The 20,690-nt window shown below is 35.7% G+C and overlaps 1 protein-coding gene across 1 annotated transcript in view; it reads left to right on the top strand.

Annotated features, from left to right (window-relative positions):
• PSMD14 (proteasome 26S subunit, non-ATPase 14) overlaps positions 1–16,886 on the top strand; it is a 90,368-nt gene extending 73,482 nt beyond the window's left edge. The window contains exons 9-12 of the mRNA XM_061200661.1: positions 1,277–1,351; positions 4,219–4,344; positions 13,988–14,050; positions 16,496–16,886. Of these exons, the coding sequence (XP_061056644.1) occupies positions 1,277–1,351; positions 4,219–4,344; positions 13,988–14,050; positions 16,496–16,594 (363 nt within the window). The 3' untranslated portion in view covers positions 16,595–16,886. The remainder of the gene's footprint in view (positions 1–1,276; positions 1,352–4,218; positions 4,345–13,987; positions 14,051–16,495) is intronic.
• The last annotated feature ends 3,804 nt before the right edge of the window (positions 16,887–20,690 follow it).

Raw genomic sequence — 20,690 nt, forward strand, 5'->3', positions numbered from 1 at the left:
GGGCGATTTTTGCTAGCGAAGTTTAAAAATAAGACTATGCTTTGTTTTCATTCTGATCCCTGAAGTACAAAGACTTAATTTAAGAATTTCCTAAGATACATTGTAGCATAATATGATAGAAAAAAACATGGGCTTTGGAGTCAGAAAAACTTGGGTTCAAATTCCAGCTTTGCCTTTTATTAGGTATAAACTAGGACAAATTGAGATTTGTGTCTTATTTCCTCATCTGTCAAAATACAAATGGAACCAGCCTACCTTACTGGGTTGTTGTGAAGATGAGAAGACTTATTGTGTAAAGCAGGTGCAGGTGCTCATCAAATGTTTCCTTTCCACCCCTTCTTCTTCTACCTCAACACCTTAAGACTACATTGTAAAAATCCAGTTATTAGTGTGGTGGTTGTTTTAGTTAGCTTTCTCTTTAGATTCCTGAGGGTTAACCCCAAAGCCCTTTTTGTTTTTGTACTTGAAGATATGTCCAAGGTGTATTTCTGTACTTTAATGTCTTAGAAGGCTGATAGAGGGGTCCACAGAAACTGTTCTGGACCTCATTTGAACCTATGTAGCTAGAGTTAGACATTTGAGCAGCTCTGAATGGATTCCAGCACATGCAGGATTATTGTTTCTTAATAAAGCCATGCCATTAGCTTCAGTCTTTATGATGATTTGACGGTTTGTCTTGGCGATCAAGTACAGTGGAAAAAATTCTGCTTAGTGAGATTGCCTGTCACTGGACCCAGTAAAAAACAAACTCCATTTTGTTAATTTGGAGACATATGCAGACACAGTTATTTTTAATATATTAGAACTGAATTAAGAAAAACGGAAACTCCAGATTAATGTTGTGGGTGAAGGAATAATTATATTATTATGGCTTTTTAGGCTTTTCTTTTGAAATAAGAAAGAGCCCCCTATGTAGATAATCATAAAATCAGACTTAATAAATTATGTATTATTTATAAATTATGAATAATTAATTTATAGGTTAGATTATGATGAGGTCAAATCATATCTCTGACTCTGAGCAAGGCTACTAAAACTTGAATTTGTGTGGCTCTATGTCATGTTTTAAAGAATGTGTGCCCTGTACCTCTAAATCTCACTTCTAAACTTGTAGCTGAGAAAAAAATAGTTTAATATTTATTTAGGATAAAAAGCTATTTTTAGAAAATGGTAAAGGTATTGTCTACAGGATATGTCAACAGTTTCAAACAGTTGTATTTATTTTATTAGATGAAAAATACTAATTTGTCCTTCTTCTAATCATTTATCTATATAGGCATTAATTCATGGACTAAACAGACATTATTACTCCATTACTATTAACTATCGGAAAAATGAACTGGAACAGAAGGTAAGCTTAAATTTTTATCTTAGAGGCGGAAAAAAATCTATTTTAAACAATTTAAACTATTACCTGGTATATTTGAATTTAAATTGTTGACCTCTTTCATTGATGCTTTCAAATATTTTTTCATTCCTGATGAATTGTAGCATAAAATAAAGGAATATTTTATTGGACAAATTGAGAGATATTTTACCTTATTGGTAGGCGCTAAAGCAGGAGAGGAAGTAGGAAACAAACATTCCAGTTTGGTTTTATGATAAATTATAAAAATCTTTTCTCTCAACTAATTCGAAATATTTAAGTCTGCCTATTGCTTTTTGAAATTGCAATCTGAACTGCTTTTTTTCTTTATTATTACAATTAGTCATTCTCCAAATAATCTTCTTGTATTTCTCTCTGAGAAAGACTTAAAAAAATTTGAAAGAACATGAGTACTATTGACAGCCCCTAAGTTTTGATTTCTACATGCACTCTGAAGTCCAAACATAAATAATCAGTAGTAAACAAGACCTTTCTTACTAGTTGAAAGTGTTCCCCACAGAGTTACCTTAGAAGGGATTCTAGTGCATATGGTGTATGGGAGGTGGAGTAAGAGGGCTCTCCATACTACTCCCTCTTTCCACCAGATCATCTCCATTTTCAGTCTTATTTATATATTGTGGAGAGAATGTGCTGTATAAGATTTTCTGAAGTTTGATAAACAATTGTTTTAAAAGTTCAGAGCCACCAGTAAACTCACTCAAATGTCCTAGGTGCTTGAGCATGGTTTTGAGTGAGGGGCTGCAGGGGACCAGTTCTTCCTTGACCTGAGGGGAGACACAGAGCCATAAAGCTCTCTTCCATCTGCTTGCTTTCGTCCCAAAGTTCATTTCAGCTGTGGTAGATTTAGTTGATAGCTTGAAGTACATTTTCAACACTTATTTTAATTTTATGTAGAATAGGTACAGGCTGTGGGATAAAAGGGTACCACTCAGACATAAACTGAAAAATTCATTCAGATACATAAATATTTTATCAGTCTGACACCCAACTATTTGGAAATATCCATCTAATTACATCAAATTTTCTTTTTCTTTTTTTCCTTTTTTCCTTTATGGTACCCCATAAACTTAGCCACCATCCTTGGTATAAAAAACACACATATAAATACTTACATAAATTAATTAATATTATATTTATGTTCCTAGTATAGCTCAGTTCAGGTGCTTTCTTGATACCCAAAGCCCTGCCTTTACTCTTATCTCACCAACCTGTATACTTAACTCCAAGTGTTACCTGAGGGGCCCTATCCAATCTTTGTCCAGGCATGGTAGAATTATTCTGCTGCTCTGTGGGAACTTTCTTTGTTTGCTTTTGAAGTGTAGAAAAATCCAATTCTCAACACTTAATTATAGGTAGCTTTATAGCATAGGTAGTTGCAGCTGCACCAAAATTTCCCGAGGATGTATTTTCTAAAACACTGTCACTGGCGAAGATGGGAAGCAATCCAAGAAATTCAGGTTACATGTGCAGGAGTTTTCCAGTTTTTTTCCAAACTACTCTTGCCTCCATGGGCCCTAGGAGGGGCATGGAGGAATATGGATCTTTTGTGTCTTGAAAATTCTCATAGGTGATTTTGACATGCAGCTTATTCTCCAGCATAAGGAAAACTTTGTACCGCCTTTAGCTGCAAACCTCTAAACAAATAATTGTTCTAAACTAAACTCATACACTTCCGACTATGTCTTTAGATCCTCAGAGCTTGTGGATCTCACTTAAAGTATACTGGTTCTCATAGCAAAAGAACAATAGTCATTCTGTAGGTACCATTTTTTTTTCACATTGCATAATTTTATCAATCATTTAGAAAACTCTTCTTATTCAATGATTATCCTCAACTGAAGGACATTATTTATAGAGTAGGACTTTTAAGAAAAACTGTCTTAAGACTCTGAACTTGAAAACTTATGAACTTTGAAGAATATGTATTCAGAACTAGGAGTCCAGTTTGAGAAATAATGAACTAAGGTGTTTAGTTCCATGATCACTACTAATAGGGTCTGATCCCAGTTTGCTGGTGTGATTGCAAAGTGGATGAATCTGTGATTTCCTTCCCAGTTTTATGACTTTTCATTCTGGTATAAAGAAGTTTAAATTTTTTAAATTATAGATGGAATATTAGAATTTGAAGAAAACTTAAAGATTATCTAATACAAGCCTTCAATTCATAGATATGTAAACAGGGACTCAGAAAGATTGACACAGTTATTCAGTAAATGGAGGCATTTACCTCCTTATCTTGGCATTTGAGAACTGGGCTATATGAACTATTAGAAATCCTGTGTGTAACACAGTAGTTTCATTCATTCAACATATGCTTATTTAGTATTTGCTATGATTAGATTATGATCTAGATTCTAGAATCTAGACCTTGGTGATCTTGAAATAAACAACAGAGTCCTTGCCTTGATTTCTCTTTAATGGGAGAGAAATGCACTAAACAAGAAAACAAAAATTTCAGCTGTTTATAGTGTTATAAAAATAATAAAGCAAGTTAAGGAAAGAAAGATGTTTAGATAGTAGGGGGTGGCTTTTTTATATAGTGGTGAGGAATGGCAGCTATCTCTAAGGAAGTGAGAAATGTAAGCCATACAAAGATAAGAAAAATAGCCTTTGAGGCAAAGGGACAGCAAATGCAAAGGCCATGAGTTGGCGTATTCCTTAGATTTTATTAATATAAATTTAGGAGGATACTTATTAGAGTTTATTTAAATTAATAAAATTAAACTTAAATTCATTAATTCCAAAAGTTGTTTGTAAAGTTGTTTCTCAAGACAAATAAAGGAAATTTCCTCAATACAGGAAAATAATTAATTTTTCTTTATATTTTTTAGATGTTGTTAAATTTGCATAAGAAGAGTTGGATGGAAGGTTTGACACTTCAGGACTACAGTGAACACTGTAAACACAATGAATCAGTGGTAAAAGAGATGTTGGAATTAGCCAAAAATTACAATAAGGTAAAAACTTACTTTCAACATTTATTTCTTATAATCTTTGGAATATATATGATTAGGTATCAGGCATTGTATAAATATAAATAGTTAAGAGTAGAGTGGCCTATTTTGTAGACCAGATAGTAAATATTTTAGGCTTTATAAGCCATCCAGTCTGTTGCAACTACTCAACTCTGCCGTTATAGTGTAAAAGTAGCCACAGACAATACGTAAAGGGATGAGTGAGGCTATGTCCTTGTAAAACATTATTTACTAAAACAGGCAGTTGGCTAGATTTGACCCGTGGCTTATAGTTTGCCAACCCCTGTTGTAAATAGCTTTACAATTGAAATCTCTTCATTATTCAGAGGACTTTTTCTTGTAAGGGAAGGAGGAACAAGGAGATGTGAACAACAACAACAGCATTTAATACTTGATAACATATAACTTATTTTATGAACTTCTCTGTTTTTCATTTAATACGTATTTATTGAAAACCTGCTATGTGCCAGGTGCTGGGGATATGGTAAAAAATAAGACCTATCCTCATGGAATTTATTTTCTGGTAGGGGAAACAGAAAGTAAACAAACACAACATAATACATTGTAATTAGTGCTATGAAGACAATAAACAGGATGATGTAAAGAGTAGCAAAGGGAGACCACTTCATATGAGGATGTAAAAAAAGTTATGTTTTTCACAATCTCCTGAAAATATTTATTGTATGCTAAAGTATATGTGGCCATGGTAACATTTTGTTCATAGATTTATGTTCTTTTACAGTTCTGAAATTAAGAGAATACTTGACCAAGACTAAAATGTATCTTCTGTATTATATCAATTTCCTAGCATTGCCATCACAAACTACCATATAATGGGTGACTTAAAACAACAAATTTATTCCCTCACAATTTTGAAGCTAGAAGTCCAAAATCAAGGTATTGGTAGGGTCATGCTCCCTGTGAAGCCTCTAGTGGGGAGGATCCTTCTTTTTCTTTTCTAGCTTCTCTTGGTCCCCAGGCATTCCTTGGCTTGTGGCAGCATAACTCTAATCTCTAACCAGGGTTATGATTTCAATGTATCCTTTTAGGGGGGACATGATTCAACTCATAACATGTATTTTTCAACTTTTTTGACCAAAACCCATATAAAGAGTAGATTTTACATTTGACCCAGTACCTGCAAATGTATATGTATGTGTGTATATATATTGCAACAAAAATTTTATGAAGCAATATTTACCCTTATTACAAGTGGTTATATTCTATTTTCTTTCTCATTTGGCTCAATTTCATACTGTTTCAGGTATATACATACGTATTATATACATAGACATATAGTTTGCAACCTATTAATGGGTTGAAAACCTGCAATTTGTAAAACATGTATACATACTATACAGTGTTATGCTTACAGATATTTATTGAATATCTTCTGTACAATTTGCAGTGGAAAACAGGGATCCTTCCTTCATTTTTAGGAAAACAGGGGCATTAAGAAAAGTTCATAACCAGAGTACTTGACCAAAATTCGTGTGTTTGATAACACCTTAGTATTCAGATTGTCCACAGACCAGCTGCATCAGTATCACTTGGGATCTTGTTAGAAATGCAGGTCTTCGACCTACTAAATCAGAATCAACATTTTAACAAGATTTCCAAGAGATTTGTATACTCATTCAAGTTAGAAGTTAGAGAACACTGCCATAGAGAAGTTCATGTGAAGTCCTGTAGAAGTTCAAAGGCTTTTGCTTTCAGCTGGTACAGACCCAGGATGCTGTCTTTAGAGAATAACATTTGAACTAGACCTTAAAGCATGAATAAGATTTGGACGTACAAAGAAATGTTACCCTAGGCCAACTGAACATCATGAGTAAGACTAGGAGACAGAAAAGCAAGGGCATCTTTAGGAAACTGTGTTTGGCTAGAGTGCATGAGAAGGGTGTACATAAAATGGTGAATAGTGGGGAATAAAGATTTTTAAAGTTACTGAAGTCAAGTAAGAGTTTGGAAAATCAGGATAGAGTTATTTTTGATCAGGGGCATGGTATACCCAGAACCTGACTTTATTTTTTTTTTAATTTTATTTATTTTTTTATCTTTAAACATCTTTATTGAAGTATAATTGCTTTACAATGGTGTGTTAGTTTCTGCTTTATAACAAAGTGAATCAGTTATCAGAACCTGACTTTAGAAACAATTTGACAAGGCTATAGAAGAAAGAGTGTTGTAAGAGGAGATTTGAAATGGAGATTCTATATTTAGGAGGAGCTTGCTATTACCCAAACAAAAGGTACCAAGTGTCTGAATTACTGTAGTGGCAGTGGGAAGGGAGGTATCAATAGACTAATAAAATAAAACGTGGTGCCAGTTGGATAGATAAAGTAAAAGAAGAAGAATCAAAGATGAGTTAAAGGTCTCCCGCCTAGGTGACTAGAAGTATGTTGGTACCATTAACATTTCCAATTTAAGTAGAAGTAGAAAGATTGAGAAAGAAGATAAAGAGATTAAACAAGCAGGGAATTCCCTGGCGGTCCAGTGGTTAGGACTCTGCACTTTCACTGCCGAGGGTGCAGGTTCAACCCCTGGTCGGGGAACTAAGATCCCAAAATCATGGCTCGGCCAAAAAAAAAAAAAAGAGTTGAAACAAGCAGTTTACTATGTGGGACTAAAAATTAATGGTGGGGGCTAGAGCTTTTGGAGACAGTTAAAGTTGATATTGGTTGTCACACCAAAAAAGTAATATTTTACTTTTTAAATTAAACACATCTTACAGAATAAATATTAACCAAGAGACAGTGTATAAGATTTGCCAAGTGTTAACAACAAGTCTTTTGAGAGAATTGAGCTTTGAAAAAATGTTGATGGGCCCATACAAGCTAAATTCCAGCAGAATTAGGTTTGGCTTTGAAGAGCATGCCCTGATTTATATGTAGTGTTCCAGCTGGAAATTCCCATTGCTCTAGATTGTAGGGAATATATATATATATTTAATCTTTCTAGTGTATGTTTTCGTGCTGTGGAGATTAAAGAGAAAAAAATAGTTTATCATATTTAAAACAGTTAACCTTTTATAAATTAACCTTTAAAGAAATTTATTATTCAGCAGACTGTAGGAATGGTTTTCATTTCTCTGTAACATTACAAGTTTAAGTAAATTCTTATTGGTACTACTGCCAGGAAATAACCTATTTATGGTTACTGCTGCCCATCCACAGAAGTTTTTGCTATTTTACAGTTTTAAAAAATCTCTGAAGTACTCAGAAATTTGTAAGGTTTGGTTATAAAGTGAAAACAATGTATAAGCTGTGATATGAAGGAGTCCAAATTTGGGACTGTAATTCCCTCTGTGATTGAAAGAGAATGTGGTGGAGTTTTTAGTAACACTTAAAATATAAAAAGAAAGGCCCATACAACCAGTTCTTCATAGTATTCTTTTTAATTGGTTGGTGTTTTAAACTAAGGTAATTACTGTTAGGTGCCAGTTAGCTCCTAAAGTGAAATGAAGGTTAGAAAATAATTAAATTCCTTTGTACCAACTTTTTTATTTCAAGTCTGAAGTCTACGCAGAGGTTCTGCTTGATTATTAGTCATTGATTTCTCTAGTTACTGAACTTTAGCACCCACAACTCTTTTATTCCAAATCTCCTAGTTTATTTGTGCCAAGATGCATCAATATTTTAATATTGATAACATTTGATTGGATATTTGTAAATGAATCTGCCAGAGAAAAAATGAATTGTAAAAGACTTTTTTAAGAATAGCATAGACATATAAAAATTTGCTTTGTTTTCAAGCATGTAGCCCTATAAATTCAGAGATCTGACAGTTTACTTTTCAGGTAGAAAAACTGCCTACTTAGTAACCTGAAAGAAGGTTTGGATGCAACTTGTATGTAATTACATATAAAATATGTAATTATATGATTACATTTGGTTTATTAAAGTAGCTGTATTAAATAAGAAGGTCTTGTTTTGTGCTAGTGCAATAAGATAAGAAAAACAAAATAAGATATAAATATTGGGAAACCAGGCCAGATTATCATTATTTAAGTATGATAGGATATGTTTGCAATCAAGCATAGAAATACATGAAACTAAACTAGAATACTATTAGAACTATCATGATTGAGAATTACGTAGCCATGCAGTTACATAGGCTGAAACCAGTTGAAAAATATAAAAGGCAAATCAGTTCACAGAAGCATCCAAAATTACAAAGTATTTAGGAATAACTACCATAAAAATGTAAATGTATAAATATGTATATATGACTTCTTTGAAAAATACTAAAAACATTTGTGAATAAATTCCCGTTTCCAAAAAGGAAGACTCAGTATTTGTAAAGCTGTGGTCAAGCTTCCCAAAGGTTACTTTAGTGCTAGTAAGAATATCAGTGAGCTTTTAAATTTGGTAACTTGACAGTAAAGTTCACCTGCAATAAAAATAACATTTATTGAATGCTTATTAGGAGTCAGACTGGCAGAAAATATTTGTACCTATAACACAGAAAAGGCTAGTATCCAAAAAGTACATAACAGACAAAGAATTCCTATAAAATATAAAGAAACGATAATAAATTGGACAACAGAGCTGGAAAATTCACTGAAGATGAATGGCATATAAACATGAAAAAGAGTTCAACCTTATTAAGTATTCAAAGAAAAAAGTTAAAAGTATAAGTAGATTTTTTTTTTCTTTTCAAATTATAAAAAATGGTTTGGGAGAATGCGCCACTAGTGGGAAAATAAAAAAGTGATATATGACATTTTTGAAGGCCATCTCCCATTTTATCTTTAAATTTTAAGTGCATATAACTCTAAGCCAACATGTTCTCTTTTAAGGATTTATTATGAAGAATGAAATTCTACAAGTACCAACCTAGAGAAATATTTAAAACTTGATGTTATGTGTATAAAACAAAATTGTGTAACAATATGAAAAGTCCCTACTATGTTACCTTCCCTCCATTTTTCAATGATACCTCTCTGTCTCACATATATCTCAACGTATTATGCTGTTAACAGTGTCACCTCTCAGGTGGAAGGTGGGGGAATTTTATACTTTACGTAAATCCTGGATTCTTTTTAGTTTTTGCACTAAGCAGGTGTTATTTATATCTAAGATTGTATTAGCTTGAGGTAGCAATGGCTTAAACAGGATAGGAATGTATATCTCTTGCAATTCAAGGCCATGTGAAACTTTGAAGTTATTACATTCACATACCCAGATATCTCCGTCTTTTGCTCCACTTCCCTTGTATTGGCTTCCATCGTTTAGATCTCCTCATGATTCATGGTGATTGCTAAAGCTTTAGCCATCCCATCTGAGTTCCAAGCAACAGGAAGAAATGCAAGGGCAAAAGAGAGAGACCTCTCAGCTAAATCAATTCCTTTTCAGGATCCTTTCTATAAGTCCCACCCAGCACTTCTGATTATATCTCATTGGCAGAACTTAATCAAGTGGACATACTTTGCTTTGAGAAAGGCTATATAGTCTTTTACCTGGGAGCATTACTGCCTTTAATAAAATTAGAGCTATATTATAAAAGAAGAAAGAGAAGATGTGTATTAGGTAGGCAACTAGCAGTAGACTGTGCCATAGAAATTTTTTTCAACAGTCTAAACTACAGTTTCTATTATATACACACACACTTGTATGGGCACACACATGATCTTTATTTTATATCTCTATTTTATATAATTACATTTTAAAATTGGATTCCTTATAATATTTTTAGAAAGAATTTACGTATTCAGGGTCACTTAATAAATCATGGGTTTGGCTTTATTCAGGATGTGTCATTAAAAAGTAATGATTTCCCGAATTACCATGAATGTTGCTTTGAGGTCTTTGGAGATAGATAAGACTATATTTAAGTCAGAGTTTCATTGCTTATTGGCTGTATGGCTATATAGTGTCCCCATCATTCGTTGGGCACACTCCTTTTTTGTATATTTCATATTGCATTATAATTTGAGATTTACAGGCAGGTAAAGTAAAGCCCAAATGCAAGCTTCTTGAAGAACAAGAACTGTCTTACTCATAGTGAGTACTTAATAGTTATTTACTGAATGTATAAAATGATGAAAATTCTACTGTTGAGGACATACATAGAATGTACTAGAGTGTTATAAGTACTTTCAAAAGAAGAGTTAGAGAAAAAATTTATAGTAGAAGTATTGCTGGAATTAACATATAGGAGATAGTGCCTAATTTCTTTATGTAAAATGTAGATTACTTCACTGGGATGTTTTAAGGATTCAGTAAATTAATATGTACATGTTAATGTTTAATTACTGACGGTTGTAGGAAACCCATCTTTTTGTTCTCCATATTCACACCTGTAATACTTTCTCAGATAGTTTTCTAATTGTTTCATGTTTGTTAATTTTGCTTTCCCAAGTATGTTTTATAAAAGCCATTTCTTTAAACTTATTCTCTATCCCCATAACCCATAATGTGATTTTCAGCTGTATAGTCAATGCATTGACTTTTTATGAAAATCAAGAAAGAACTAAAATGCCTATATTACATTCACTAGCAGTTTATGCAGAGATTGTTTAATGGTGAAAAAATATACCATATAGGTGATTTTACAAAGCACGTGCTTAAATGGAAGCGTGGCATGTTAAGAGTGAACACTGCAAACATATCAAAGGGAAAAAAAGAAGCCCAAGGAATGGAATAGATGTGACATATAAAGTGAAATAAGAGACATGGTGTCATGAAGGCAGAGGTTAAAGGATTAGACGAGAAAAGGGGTATTGGAAAAGGTGTTCAGAAAGTTCAAGTAAACTGAGTCCATTGGAATTTGCCAGGTGGAGATCCTTAAAAGAGTATTCATGAAGTGCTAAGGGTCCAATCCATGTTTGTTAAAGGGTAAATAAAATGGTAGAATTTGAAACACAGGTTTTCCATTTGAGAAATTTGACCATTACCAGGAAAAAGATAATGAGGTTAATGGCTTTAGTAAAAGCCTCTTTAAGATAGGGGGTACATCTGAGGGGATTATGATAACATAACAGACCAAATTCCAGGAATTTCTTAGAACTGTGCAGACCGTGCATGATGGGATAGCCATCTGGGGGTCTTTGTTGATAAACTGTTAAAAACGTTTCTAGTGTGAATAGCCACAAACATTTTCAGTGCTTTTTTGTTGGTTGAGTAAACCGAAGAGCACGAATGCAAAAGCAAAATTTGATGCCAAATCACAGAAGTTGCCATAAACACAGAAGTTCCCCTAGTAAGGACACTGCCTGTGCCTGAATTTCATTTGTTTCTGCTGCTACCATTTCTTAATTTTTCCTGGTGACTAGCCAGATTAGAGCTATGAATGAAGGCAAACTGGTCTTGCCCAGATGATAGATGAGATAAAGGTAACTTAGCTAGATGGAGAAAATATTTAGGGGTTTAATGTGATGATCTGGTCTATCTCAGAATGTAAGAGATGTGCTTACTCTTTTGTCATGGGGGTTTGCAACCTTAGTATATGCCTAAATCTACAGCTGCTCCTCATTTTCCAGATGGCATCTATGGCTGGGAGTACTTTTTACCATCTGCACTTCTCAAAGAGTTTGTGAACTCTCTCTTTTAATTATAGGAAATGGAAAAACTAATTGGTAAAGTGGTTAAATGATATAAAAGATTTTTAAGATTGAGTTAGAGCTTTTTATATTCTGTTTAACCTTTCAAATAAGATCAATGCTTTAAGTGCTTTTTTACTTTCATCTTTGCATGTCTGCCATCTTTGATATTTGCAACACTCCAAAATACTCCGTAATAACTATTTTGTACATGGATTGGTATTTTGAGCCAAATTCCAAAACCCTTACCTCCTTCCAATACTGTAAAGTACTATTGTTGGCGTGTGCATAGAACAACTAACACTGAATGGATATAGAGTACAGACTTAACGTGAATTGTTCCATTTATCTAATATGTTTTCAGGTTGGTAAGGTGTAGTGTCATGATTTGTAAAAGTAATTTAGAAAGACAAACTTTTTATGCATTGCCAGTGTTTCCGTATATGTAAAACACTGAGATAGTAGGAGAAGCAATTTCCCAGTTAGAAGATACTTTTTTAACTAGCTGCGAATAATAGGAGTGACATCTGACTCTGAAAATGAATATATTCTCTGTCTAGGGAATTCTAGATTTGGAGTGTTATTAGCTTATTTTCCCTTTTTTAGTTTTATGAGTCATAAATGTATTTCCTAATGATGTGTTGTAAATAAGTATCCTGTAATAATCAGTAGATACAATACTTATTCACTGTCTTTTCTCTTTAGGCAGATTCTACTGCGGAAAATTCTCCAGATAGTTTGTCCGTTTATAAAATTAGATACTTGCCATCTTTGCTCATTTTCAAGTTCTCTGTTTACAAAACTATTAAGAAGGTGTGAAATGCAGCCAAACTTCCCAGTTTATGGGAAATGTCTGATGATTGCATTTCCTACGTGTTCATTGTTCACACATGAAGAAATTTGGCAGCTGCGAGATGATTAAGTTTAGAGTATCCAAATCTAACCCTCACTGGGATTTTGGTTTCCTGCTTTCTGCCCCTGTCTTCTCACCCCCTTTGTAACCATATTAAGTGCTATAGTATTACTTCTTAAGATTGGTGATACTTAAATTTTCTTCATTTTCCATTTATCAAATGCTGTGAATAAATCATAGACCAGGAGTTCTCCTGATGCAGAGTCCTAGCTTCAGGCAGTAACATACTCAAAACTGTTAAGAAAGAGGTTGCTTAAACTTAGAATTCTCAATTAAGGCGTTACACAGTGGTGCCATTATTAGGGTGTAGAGGGCAATATTGGTAGCTAATCTAAATGCTGTAATTACTTCAAAATTATTCTGCTAGAAAATTTATGATCATACACATAAAAGTTTGTAGCTGGCTTTGAAAATAGTAGAAAGTGGTTTGTATATATGGTTTGGTTGATTTAATTTTTATTTGATTTGGCATTTATTTCAAGTAATTTTTTTGATGTTGAAAACTTCAGATTACTCTGTTTCTTCATGATTATTAAAGATCATTCATGTGGAGAAGTGAGAATTTTTTCTGAGTACATCTATTACTTTTAGAGATTTAAATATGTGAAGGTATTAAGGGATTACACTATATGATTTGTTAACTGTGGATCAAAAGTCAGTAGCAGGTCCTTTGATCCTGAGTGTTACTGATAGTTAGATACTGGGTATGCACAGTTTGGTTGACAAGAAAAAGGAGACAAAGATAATAGGAAGTTGGGGGAGAACCATAGTGAAAGTAGGAAAAGAAAAAGAAGACAGAACAGGACTAGTTAGTACCCCAGTGCCACAAGCAGCTCCCTTAGGTTCTTCCATCCTCCAGTTTAGCCATCCCTCAGATAATTCCATAACAGTTTTCAAATGGTTACCACTTCCATTTGGTGGTCCAATTTGATATTTTCAATGTCTTTTACAAATTTCTTAAGTCTGTTTTCAAAATGATGATGGTTATAGTTTTTATTACCCTGAAGGCTGTTCTGAAGATTAGCAAAATTGCTTTTTTGTGCAATAAATTACTTGAATAAAAGGTTCTGTGAATGAAAATTATGATCATCATTATCTTTGATGATTATTCTGCAGTGGGAAAAGTACATTTAGAATTTGAAACTCTGTCCTTTGTGTTTCATTCACAGGCTGTAGAAGAAGAAGATAAGATGACACCTGAACAGCTGGCAATAAAGAATGTTGGCAAGCAGGTGAGGTGTACTGTAATAGGTTATGCAGTCACATAATAACATGCTCTTGTAGAGTTAAAAGTATTTTGAAGCCCGTGTGATTTTTTTTCCCTGTCTGTTCACTGTACATTTTTCTTCTGTCATGTAAATGTGATTCTAATTTTAAAGGTCCCTGAATTATTTGATGTCAGATTCTTTTTGCCATCTATAGAGAAGTAAATCACAAATATACCTGTGAGATACTATCTTTAGTGAAAACAATTTTGTAGAAATAAAGTAGGAAACTTGTGTCCTGAGTTCATTTTCCAAGCACTATTTTTACTTGAAATAATATTGTCCATGAAGATAATAGAATGGTAGGTTTATTTCATATGTAACAGTTTTAAAAATGATATAGTTTATTAATATGTAGGCTTCAATATATAGGTAATATTCCTGAGAAAGCTTAGAGCCCTGTTGGATTCTACTGAGTGAAAAGAAAGGGTTTTAAGTATTTGCTCTTTCACTTTTCCCAAGATGAAATATATATTTTAGTTCCTATTTTTCTGAAGGTTGGGGGGAACACACCAACCAATTAAAAGAATCTACAGATTAATTAGACTGTTTTTTAAAGAATGTTGATTACATTTTTTCATTTCATGGAACATGGTTATCATATTGCTGATGTTGGCAGAATCTTGATATTTCAGATGCAAGACACTAAGCTGTCTTTGCTTTCAGCCATCCTACCATATGCTCTGATCCCATCACATCTCACAAGCTATGTAGGTTTGGGCCAGGACCATTCTTGGATGGGAAATGTCTAAGAATCACCCAGCTGCCACAAGAAGTAATGTAGATAACTGAGGGAAGTGTGTTACCAATTCACCGCAAAACTAGTTTCTTCAATAGAGCAGTAGGGGCAAAGGTCTGACTTAAATATCATAATTGGTGAAGTCAAATCTCACTGCATTCTGAATATTACAGTTTCAATAACAAGAGGAACCCTCCAAAACCGAAAATGAGATATAATTCATCTTATTCTCTCATCCTGTGTGATACAGTCACCCTTGTTGTCTTTTCCCACTACTTATTTTAGTCTAATATGTAATATTAGATCACCAACTTGGAGCCTAGCATTCAGTAACTATGTTTTGAATAAATGACTCTGATGCTATAGTTTCTTGATGTAGATTCTATTTAACAGTTAGCAGCAAAGAAATTAAAAGTGAAACTGAAAATATATATAATTGGCAAAGTTTAATAATCATCAGAATCATTTTTAAAAAATATAGTACTTCACTAGTTTGGCCTCCTGTGTGGCAAAAGCAAAACTGCCTATGATGGAATCAGACCAATATCTTTTTCTCCTGCCAGTCTTTCTTAGTCTCTGTCACCTAAAATGTCCTAAGGCTTATTTCTGAAATAAAGAAAATTTAATGTTGTGGTCTAGTTATTTGAAATTATTTGTAGCGTGTTGTATCTCTGGGTATTTTAAAGAAATCAAGCGTATTGAAATTGTAGTTTAGAAAAGAACAGCCAAGAAGTAATTTCAGTGGTGAACATTTGTTTAAAGTTAGGAGTCTTGGTATTTTAGCAATACATATAAGAAAATAATGGTTTAATCGAAAGTTTTTTTATTGTGTGCATTATCTATCCTTTATTTCAAAGCTTTCAAATTTAGCTGAAATATTTCAATCAGCTCAGCCTTAAACATAAATGTATATTAAGCATTTAAACTTAACTTCCTTTATTACAATGCAATTTTAAGTCTTGTTTTTAACTCGGATGTTTCAAATACAGATTTGATCAGGTTTAAGTTAACGGATTGTACCTATATTCTTTTCTGTGATACATTTTTTCAAAATAGCTACACAAAATATTTATTCTTAACATTTTAGAATTGATCCAAATTGTATTTAAATTTTTAAATTACTAACAGTGACTTTTGATCCAAGAATATTTCCTGCATCATTTAAAGCACTCTTCCTGAAATATTAAAATTATATAGGAATTAAATTAAAATTACAGAGGAAGTGATGAGAATTCACATTGAACTCTTTCCTTTTGGTATGTCTGCTTTGAGTAAAGTACCCCCTCAGACATTCAGTATATATGAATGGCAGAAAATATACACACATAATCAGGCTTATACACACAGATAAAATGCTTATGCTTTTTTTTTTAAAAATCAGATGATTTCGGACTGTATAGAATTCCTTGTGACTCTTTATCATTTCTGCTGCAGTCGTAACATTGATTGTGTAAATCGATCTTTATTTTATCAGCTCCTTAACATTTTAACAGATTTAGAAATCCTGAAAATGTAACAATATATTGGGAAAGTTAAATTGTAAAATATATATAAATTTAGTTTTGGCTTTCTTTACCAATTTCATCAGCTACTGAAAAAAAAATCTAAATAATTCATCTACCAGTAATATGGTTCTTTTTTCTTTTTCTTTCCTTATTCCTTTTTTCTTTTAGGACCCCAAACGTCATTTGGAGGAACATGTGGATGTACTTATGACTTCAAATATTGTCCAGTGTTTAGCAGCTATGTTGGATACTGTTGTATTTAAATAAAGCAATGCAAAAAGCTCTTAGTGATACTTTCAGTGTATAGTCCTCTTGTTCCTAATGCTCAAAATCAAGGGACCTCTGAAGGTGTATTTGGTTAAATGTAAGACATCTGGCATCATTTGCAGCACTGTAACACCTTCAGTCTCCGTGTGCAATTACTTCTGTTTCTTTAGTCAGGGTCTTTGCAGATTCCAAAGTTGTATAAGAATACATCAAAGTGGACAAATTTTGTTAAGATCCCATTTAATATTTGAAGAAATCAGTAACACAAATATATTTTGATTGTTGCTTACAAAATAAAATACATTTACAGTCTATGTCTCCTGAGGTCTTTTTGGCACTGGGTGGAATTGACAGAATAACATTTGACAGTGCACTAGAAATCTCACACAAAGATATGTTTTGCTTTGTAATTTAAGATAACACATAAAACATCAGTGTGATAACAAAACTTCACAAATGTAAAATGACTGCCATTAATGAGTGGCTACCTCATTAGTGAGTAACCCAGAAAAATGTTGACATATTTTATTAAAAGTATTTGTCACAAGTTAATATTGAATACTCAATATCTTGTTAACAGATTATACTTTCAGTATTTCAGAGGGGTACATATAAGGAGAAAAGGGAGGCAATTTAAATTTAGACTTTGATGATTTTTTTTTTTTTTAAAGAGTACATTCCACCAACAGTGTTGCGATTGTCTGGGAATTGCCTGCTGCAAAACTTCACTAGACTTTCAGCTGAGACAGCCATAGAAGGTGTGCAGTGTCCTCAAAGCAAAACGAGAAACGTAGCCATAATGTGAATTTAATATCATGAGCACATAAGCAATAATTTTGTTACTGTTTTCTCTCATCTTTCTTAAATTAACTTAGAAGTACCCAGTTTTCTGATAAAGACAAAAATTTGACTAATGGCAGTTTTCATAGATGACCTTGTCCCTCAGCCTCTTTCTAACCTGATGTACGTAAGTACTCACTCATGGTACAGCACCATACTGGGTACACCAAAGAATGTGCAAAACACATGGAGACAAAGATTTAATTCTGTCTCTCCCTTTGTGAAAATATGGTAAGAATGTTTCTAAGGCTTCATTAAAGAGGGAATTTACTTGGGGATTTAGAATTGAGATTTAGTCTCTGATAGAGGTAGTATGAATAATGTGGTGAACCAGATTACTCTCCTATTTGAATAATTTTAGGCTGTTCTGGGTTGCCTAATGAAAAGTTACCAGAAACTAAAAGTGGAAGTGGCTTAAATTCCCACTGTGTTTCACAGTCTCTTTTTTTTGGTGGAATAAGGTATTCTGAGCATTTCTTGATTGTCCTGTGGTTTCTTCTTTTAAATATAGTGATGGTATATTTTATGTAGGACTTGTAATATGTATTAATTTAATTGTTGGGATTACAACAGCTAACCATTTACAATTAAAATATGAGTTGAAGTTCGTAGAAATTTTCCTTTTGCCTGATTTAAACTTGTGTGCAAGCGTTTTGTTTTTTTTTAATACATGATTTTCCCCTTTACATAAATCAGGTTCTTTGACTTCTTTCACAGATACTGTGAAAAGCTAGTCAAGATTTTTTTTGTACAATATGCCCGCAGAAGAAGGCCTCAATAATACAAGGGTTATTCTCAACATTCCGTTGGAAACTACTTTTTTTTTTTTTCTTTCACTTTAGTCCCCTGAAAAATAGCTCCTGAGTGAGTAAAGTGACTGAGAAGGCTTACACAAGGCCTGCCTTTTGCTCTTCTTATTTGATCACCTCATCTTCCGGGACTTCCCACAGTCACATACCATGTTCTCCCACTTGGTTCATGTTGGAGACGTTCCCAATTTCAAAATCTTACTAGAATCCCTCCTAGCAAAAACCTACAGTTTTGTAGATGTGGAGTCAATCAAAATGAGGATGCCTTAAGAAGGCTCAGTGAACACCTTTCTCTTGGAATGCACAGCTATTTTAGCAGCAGCCTGATAACCCAGGCCCAGGCAGGCACTGAAACAACTTATTTAATCACAAGCTTAATAAGCCACTTCAGGGGTGTGTGTGTGTGTGTGTGTGTGTGTGTGAGCATCTTTACTGGTCTCTGCAGCACTAAAGCAGCACTAGAACCAAAACTCTTGCCTCTAAATACAGAGATGTTCCTGCTTTCCACTTAGACCAGTATGGGGGCATCAAAAGCTCCAGCCTCACTATTCAGTGCCATCTGCTTGGACCAGGAGCACCTGAGTCTTCTGGGAGCTCATTAGAAATACAGACCTGCTGAATCCGAATCAAGAATCCTGGTGTGGTGCATAAGCACTTTTAAAGTTTGAGAAGACCAGCTCTACAGAAGTATGATTCAAGAGCTGATGTGCTGATTCTGAGAAAAGCCTGTTTTCCTTCTTGAGCATATATGTTAAAGACGTAGCCTGTATATGAGGAATCACTGAATTCAGTACTGGTAATCTAAGTGAGAGTGCACATTTATCTCCTAATCCAATTCCTTAGAAACTCTGAGGAGGAGGCACTCTCCCTTTCCTCTACTTTAACATGTCATTTTTAGCATTCTTCATTTTTAAAAAAGCCAGTTCAGGGTACCGGGAATAACAAAAGCCGAAAAAGAGCCCAGGTAGAGTCTCTCCTTTCTGCGACGCACTGAAGGCTCTGTCCCACCGAGGAGGGGGTGAGGTGGGTAACTTCGGAGGCGGTGGAGAGAAAGGCATTCGGGGACAAAGAAGTGAATGATCGAAGAAAGGGGAAAGCAAGAGTAGCCAAAACCAAGCCAAAGGCTCTCGGGAGAAATGGCGGTGAAAGGTAAAAGGCAAAGAAAACCAAGCGTCCAATAATGTCATAGCTACTGTCCCCTCCCCCCACACCCCAACGCCTCAACAGTTAAGGCCCTGCTTGTTAGTGAAGCTTCCTGGCCACGAGCTGAGATTTGCTTTCGAAAGGAAAATGGGGTCTGGCTGTATTTGTTTTTCCCAGTCCGGGACATCTGGTCACCAACCCTTCCGGCCCTGGGCCGCCCTCGCCGGGCCTTAACACGGCTGGTGCCCTCTGCGGCCAAGGCGCCCGCCCGCCGCGGGGGCGCAGTCCGGGCTCAGCGCTGGCCGCTCGGCCCCCAGAGGCGGCGCTCTCAAAATGCTCCCGCCTAGGCGCAGGTCGAGTCGGGTTAGCCCCTCTCTGCGAAGCGCCAGACCCACCCAATGTCCCCGGCGCCGCTCTCCCTGAGGGAGCGGCGGGGCCCGAGGAAGGCAGATGCACTCTCTCGGAGGAAGGTACGAGCTCCACCGGGTGGAGGCGCCCAGGCCGAGCCTCCGGCAGGGAAAGAGTGTGTGCCCCCGGGGTCCGCGCCAGCGGCCGCTCGCCCCGCGCTCCCCGGGTCTGCGGGCGGCTCCCTCTCGGGACCGCCAGGGTGCTGGGGAGCCTACGGGGACCTTAGACAATGGAGCCAGAGCGGGGCGGCTGGCCTGGGGCCGAGCGCCGGGCGCGGGGGTGGCTTCTCCCGCCGCCGGCCCCCGCAGTGCCCCGCGTGGAGCCGGCCCGCCAGTCAGCCAGCTCGCGGGGCCGAGCTGAGCTCCGGCGCTGCGCTCCTCCTCCTGGTTCCCGCGCGGCTCGGCGTCCCGGGAAAGCCACAGGAGGGCAGGTTGGCGGGTGCCGGCCATGGGCAGCAGCTTAGAGCGGTGAAGCCTCTTGGCCCTCTGGTTCGGGCGGAGGGCTTGGGCTCCTCTGTAGACCCAGTATCGGGAGATTTCTTCCTACACCTCGGCGCCGCTTTGGGCCTCGTGCTATTGATTTGTGCCAACATCCTTTTAAACTGGTTCTTTTCTCTATTCCTCTTTAGATTCTTTCTCATTTTAAAATTACTGGCATGGATTCTTTTTCTCCCCTCCAGATTATATAAACATTAAACACACACACACACACACACACACACACACACACACACACACACACACAGTCTTCCGTAACGATCACTGCGTTGACACCACTTCCACTCTGTCTCCCCAGATCAGCGCTTCTAGGGAACCCATTTGCGCGAGGACCCGGCGCTCTCTTTTCCTGGCGAGGCTTTTGAACCTGTCGCCAAGGCCGTACCTCAGAGAGAAGGA

The sequence above is a fragment of the Eubalaena glacialis genome, chromosome 1 (genome assembly GCF_028564815.1).
Source record: "Eubalaena glacialis isolate mEubGla1 chromosome 1, mEubGla1.1.hap2.+ XY, whole genome shotgun sequence".
Taxonomy (NCBI): Eukaryota; Metazoa; Chordata; class Mammalia; order Artiodactyla; family Balaenidae; genus Eubalaena; species Eubalaena glacialis.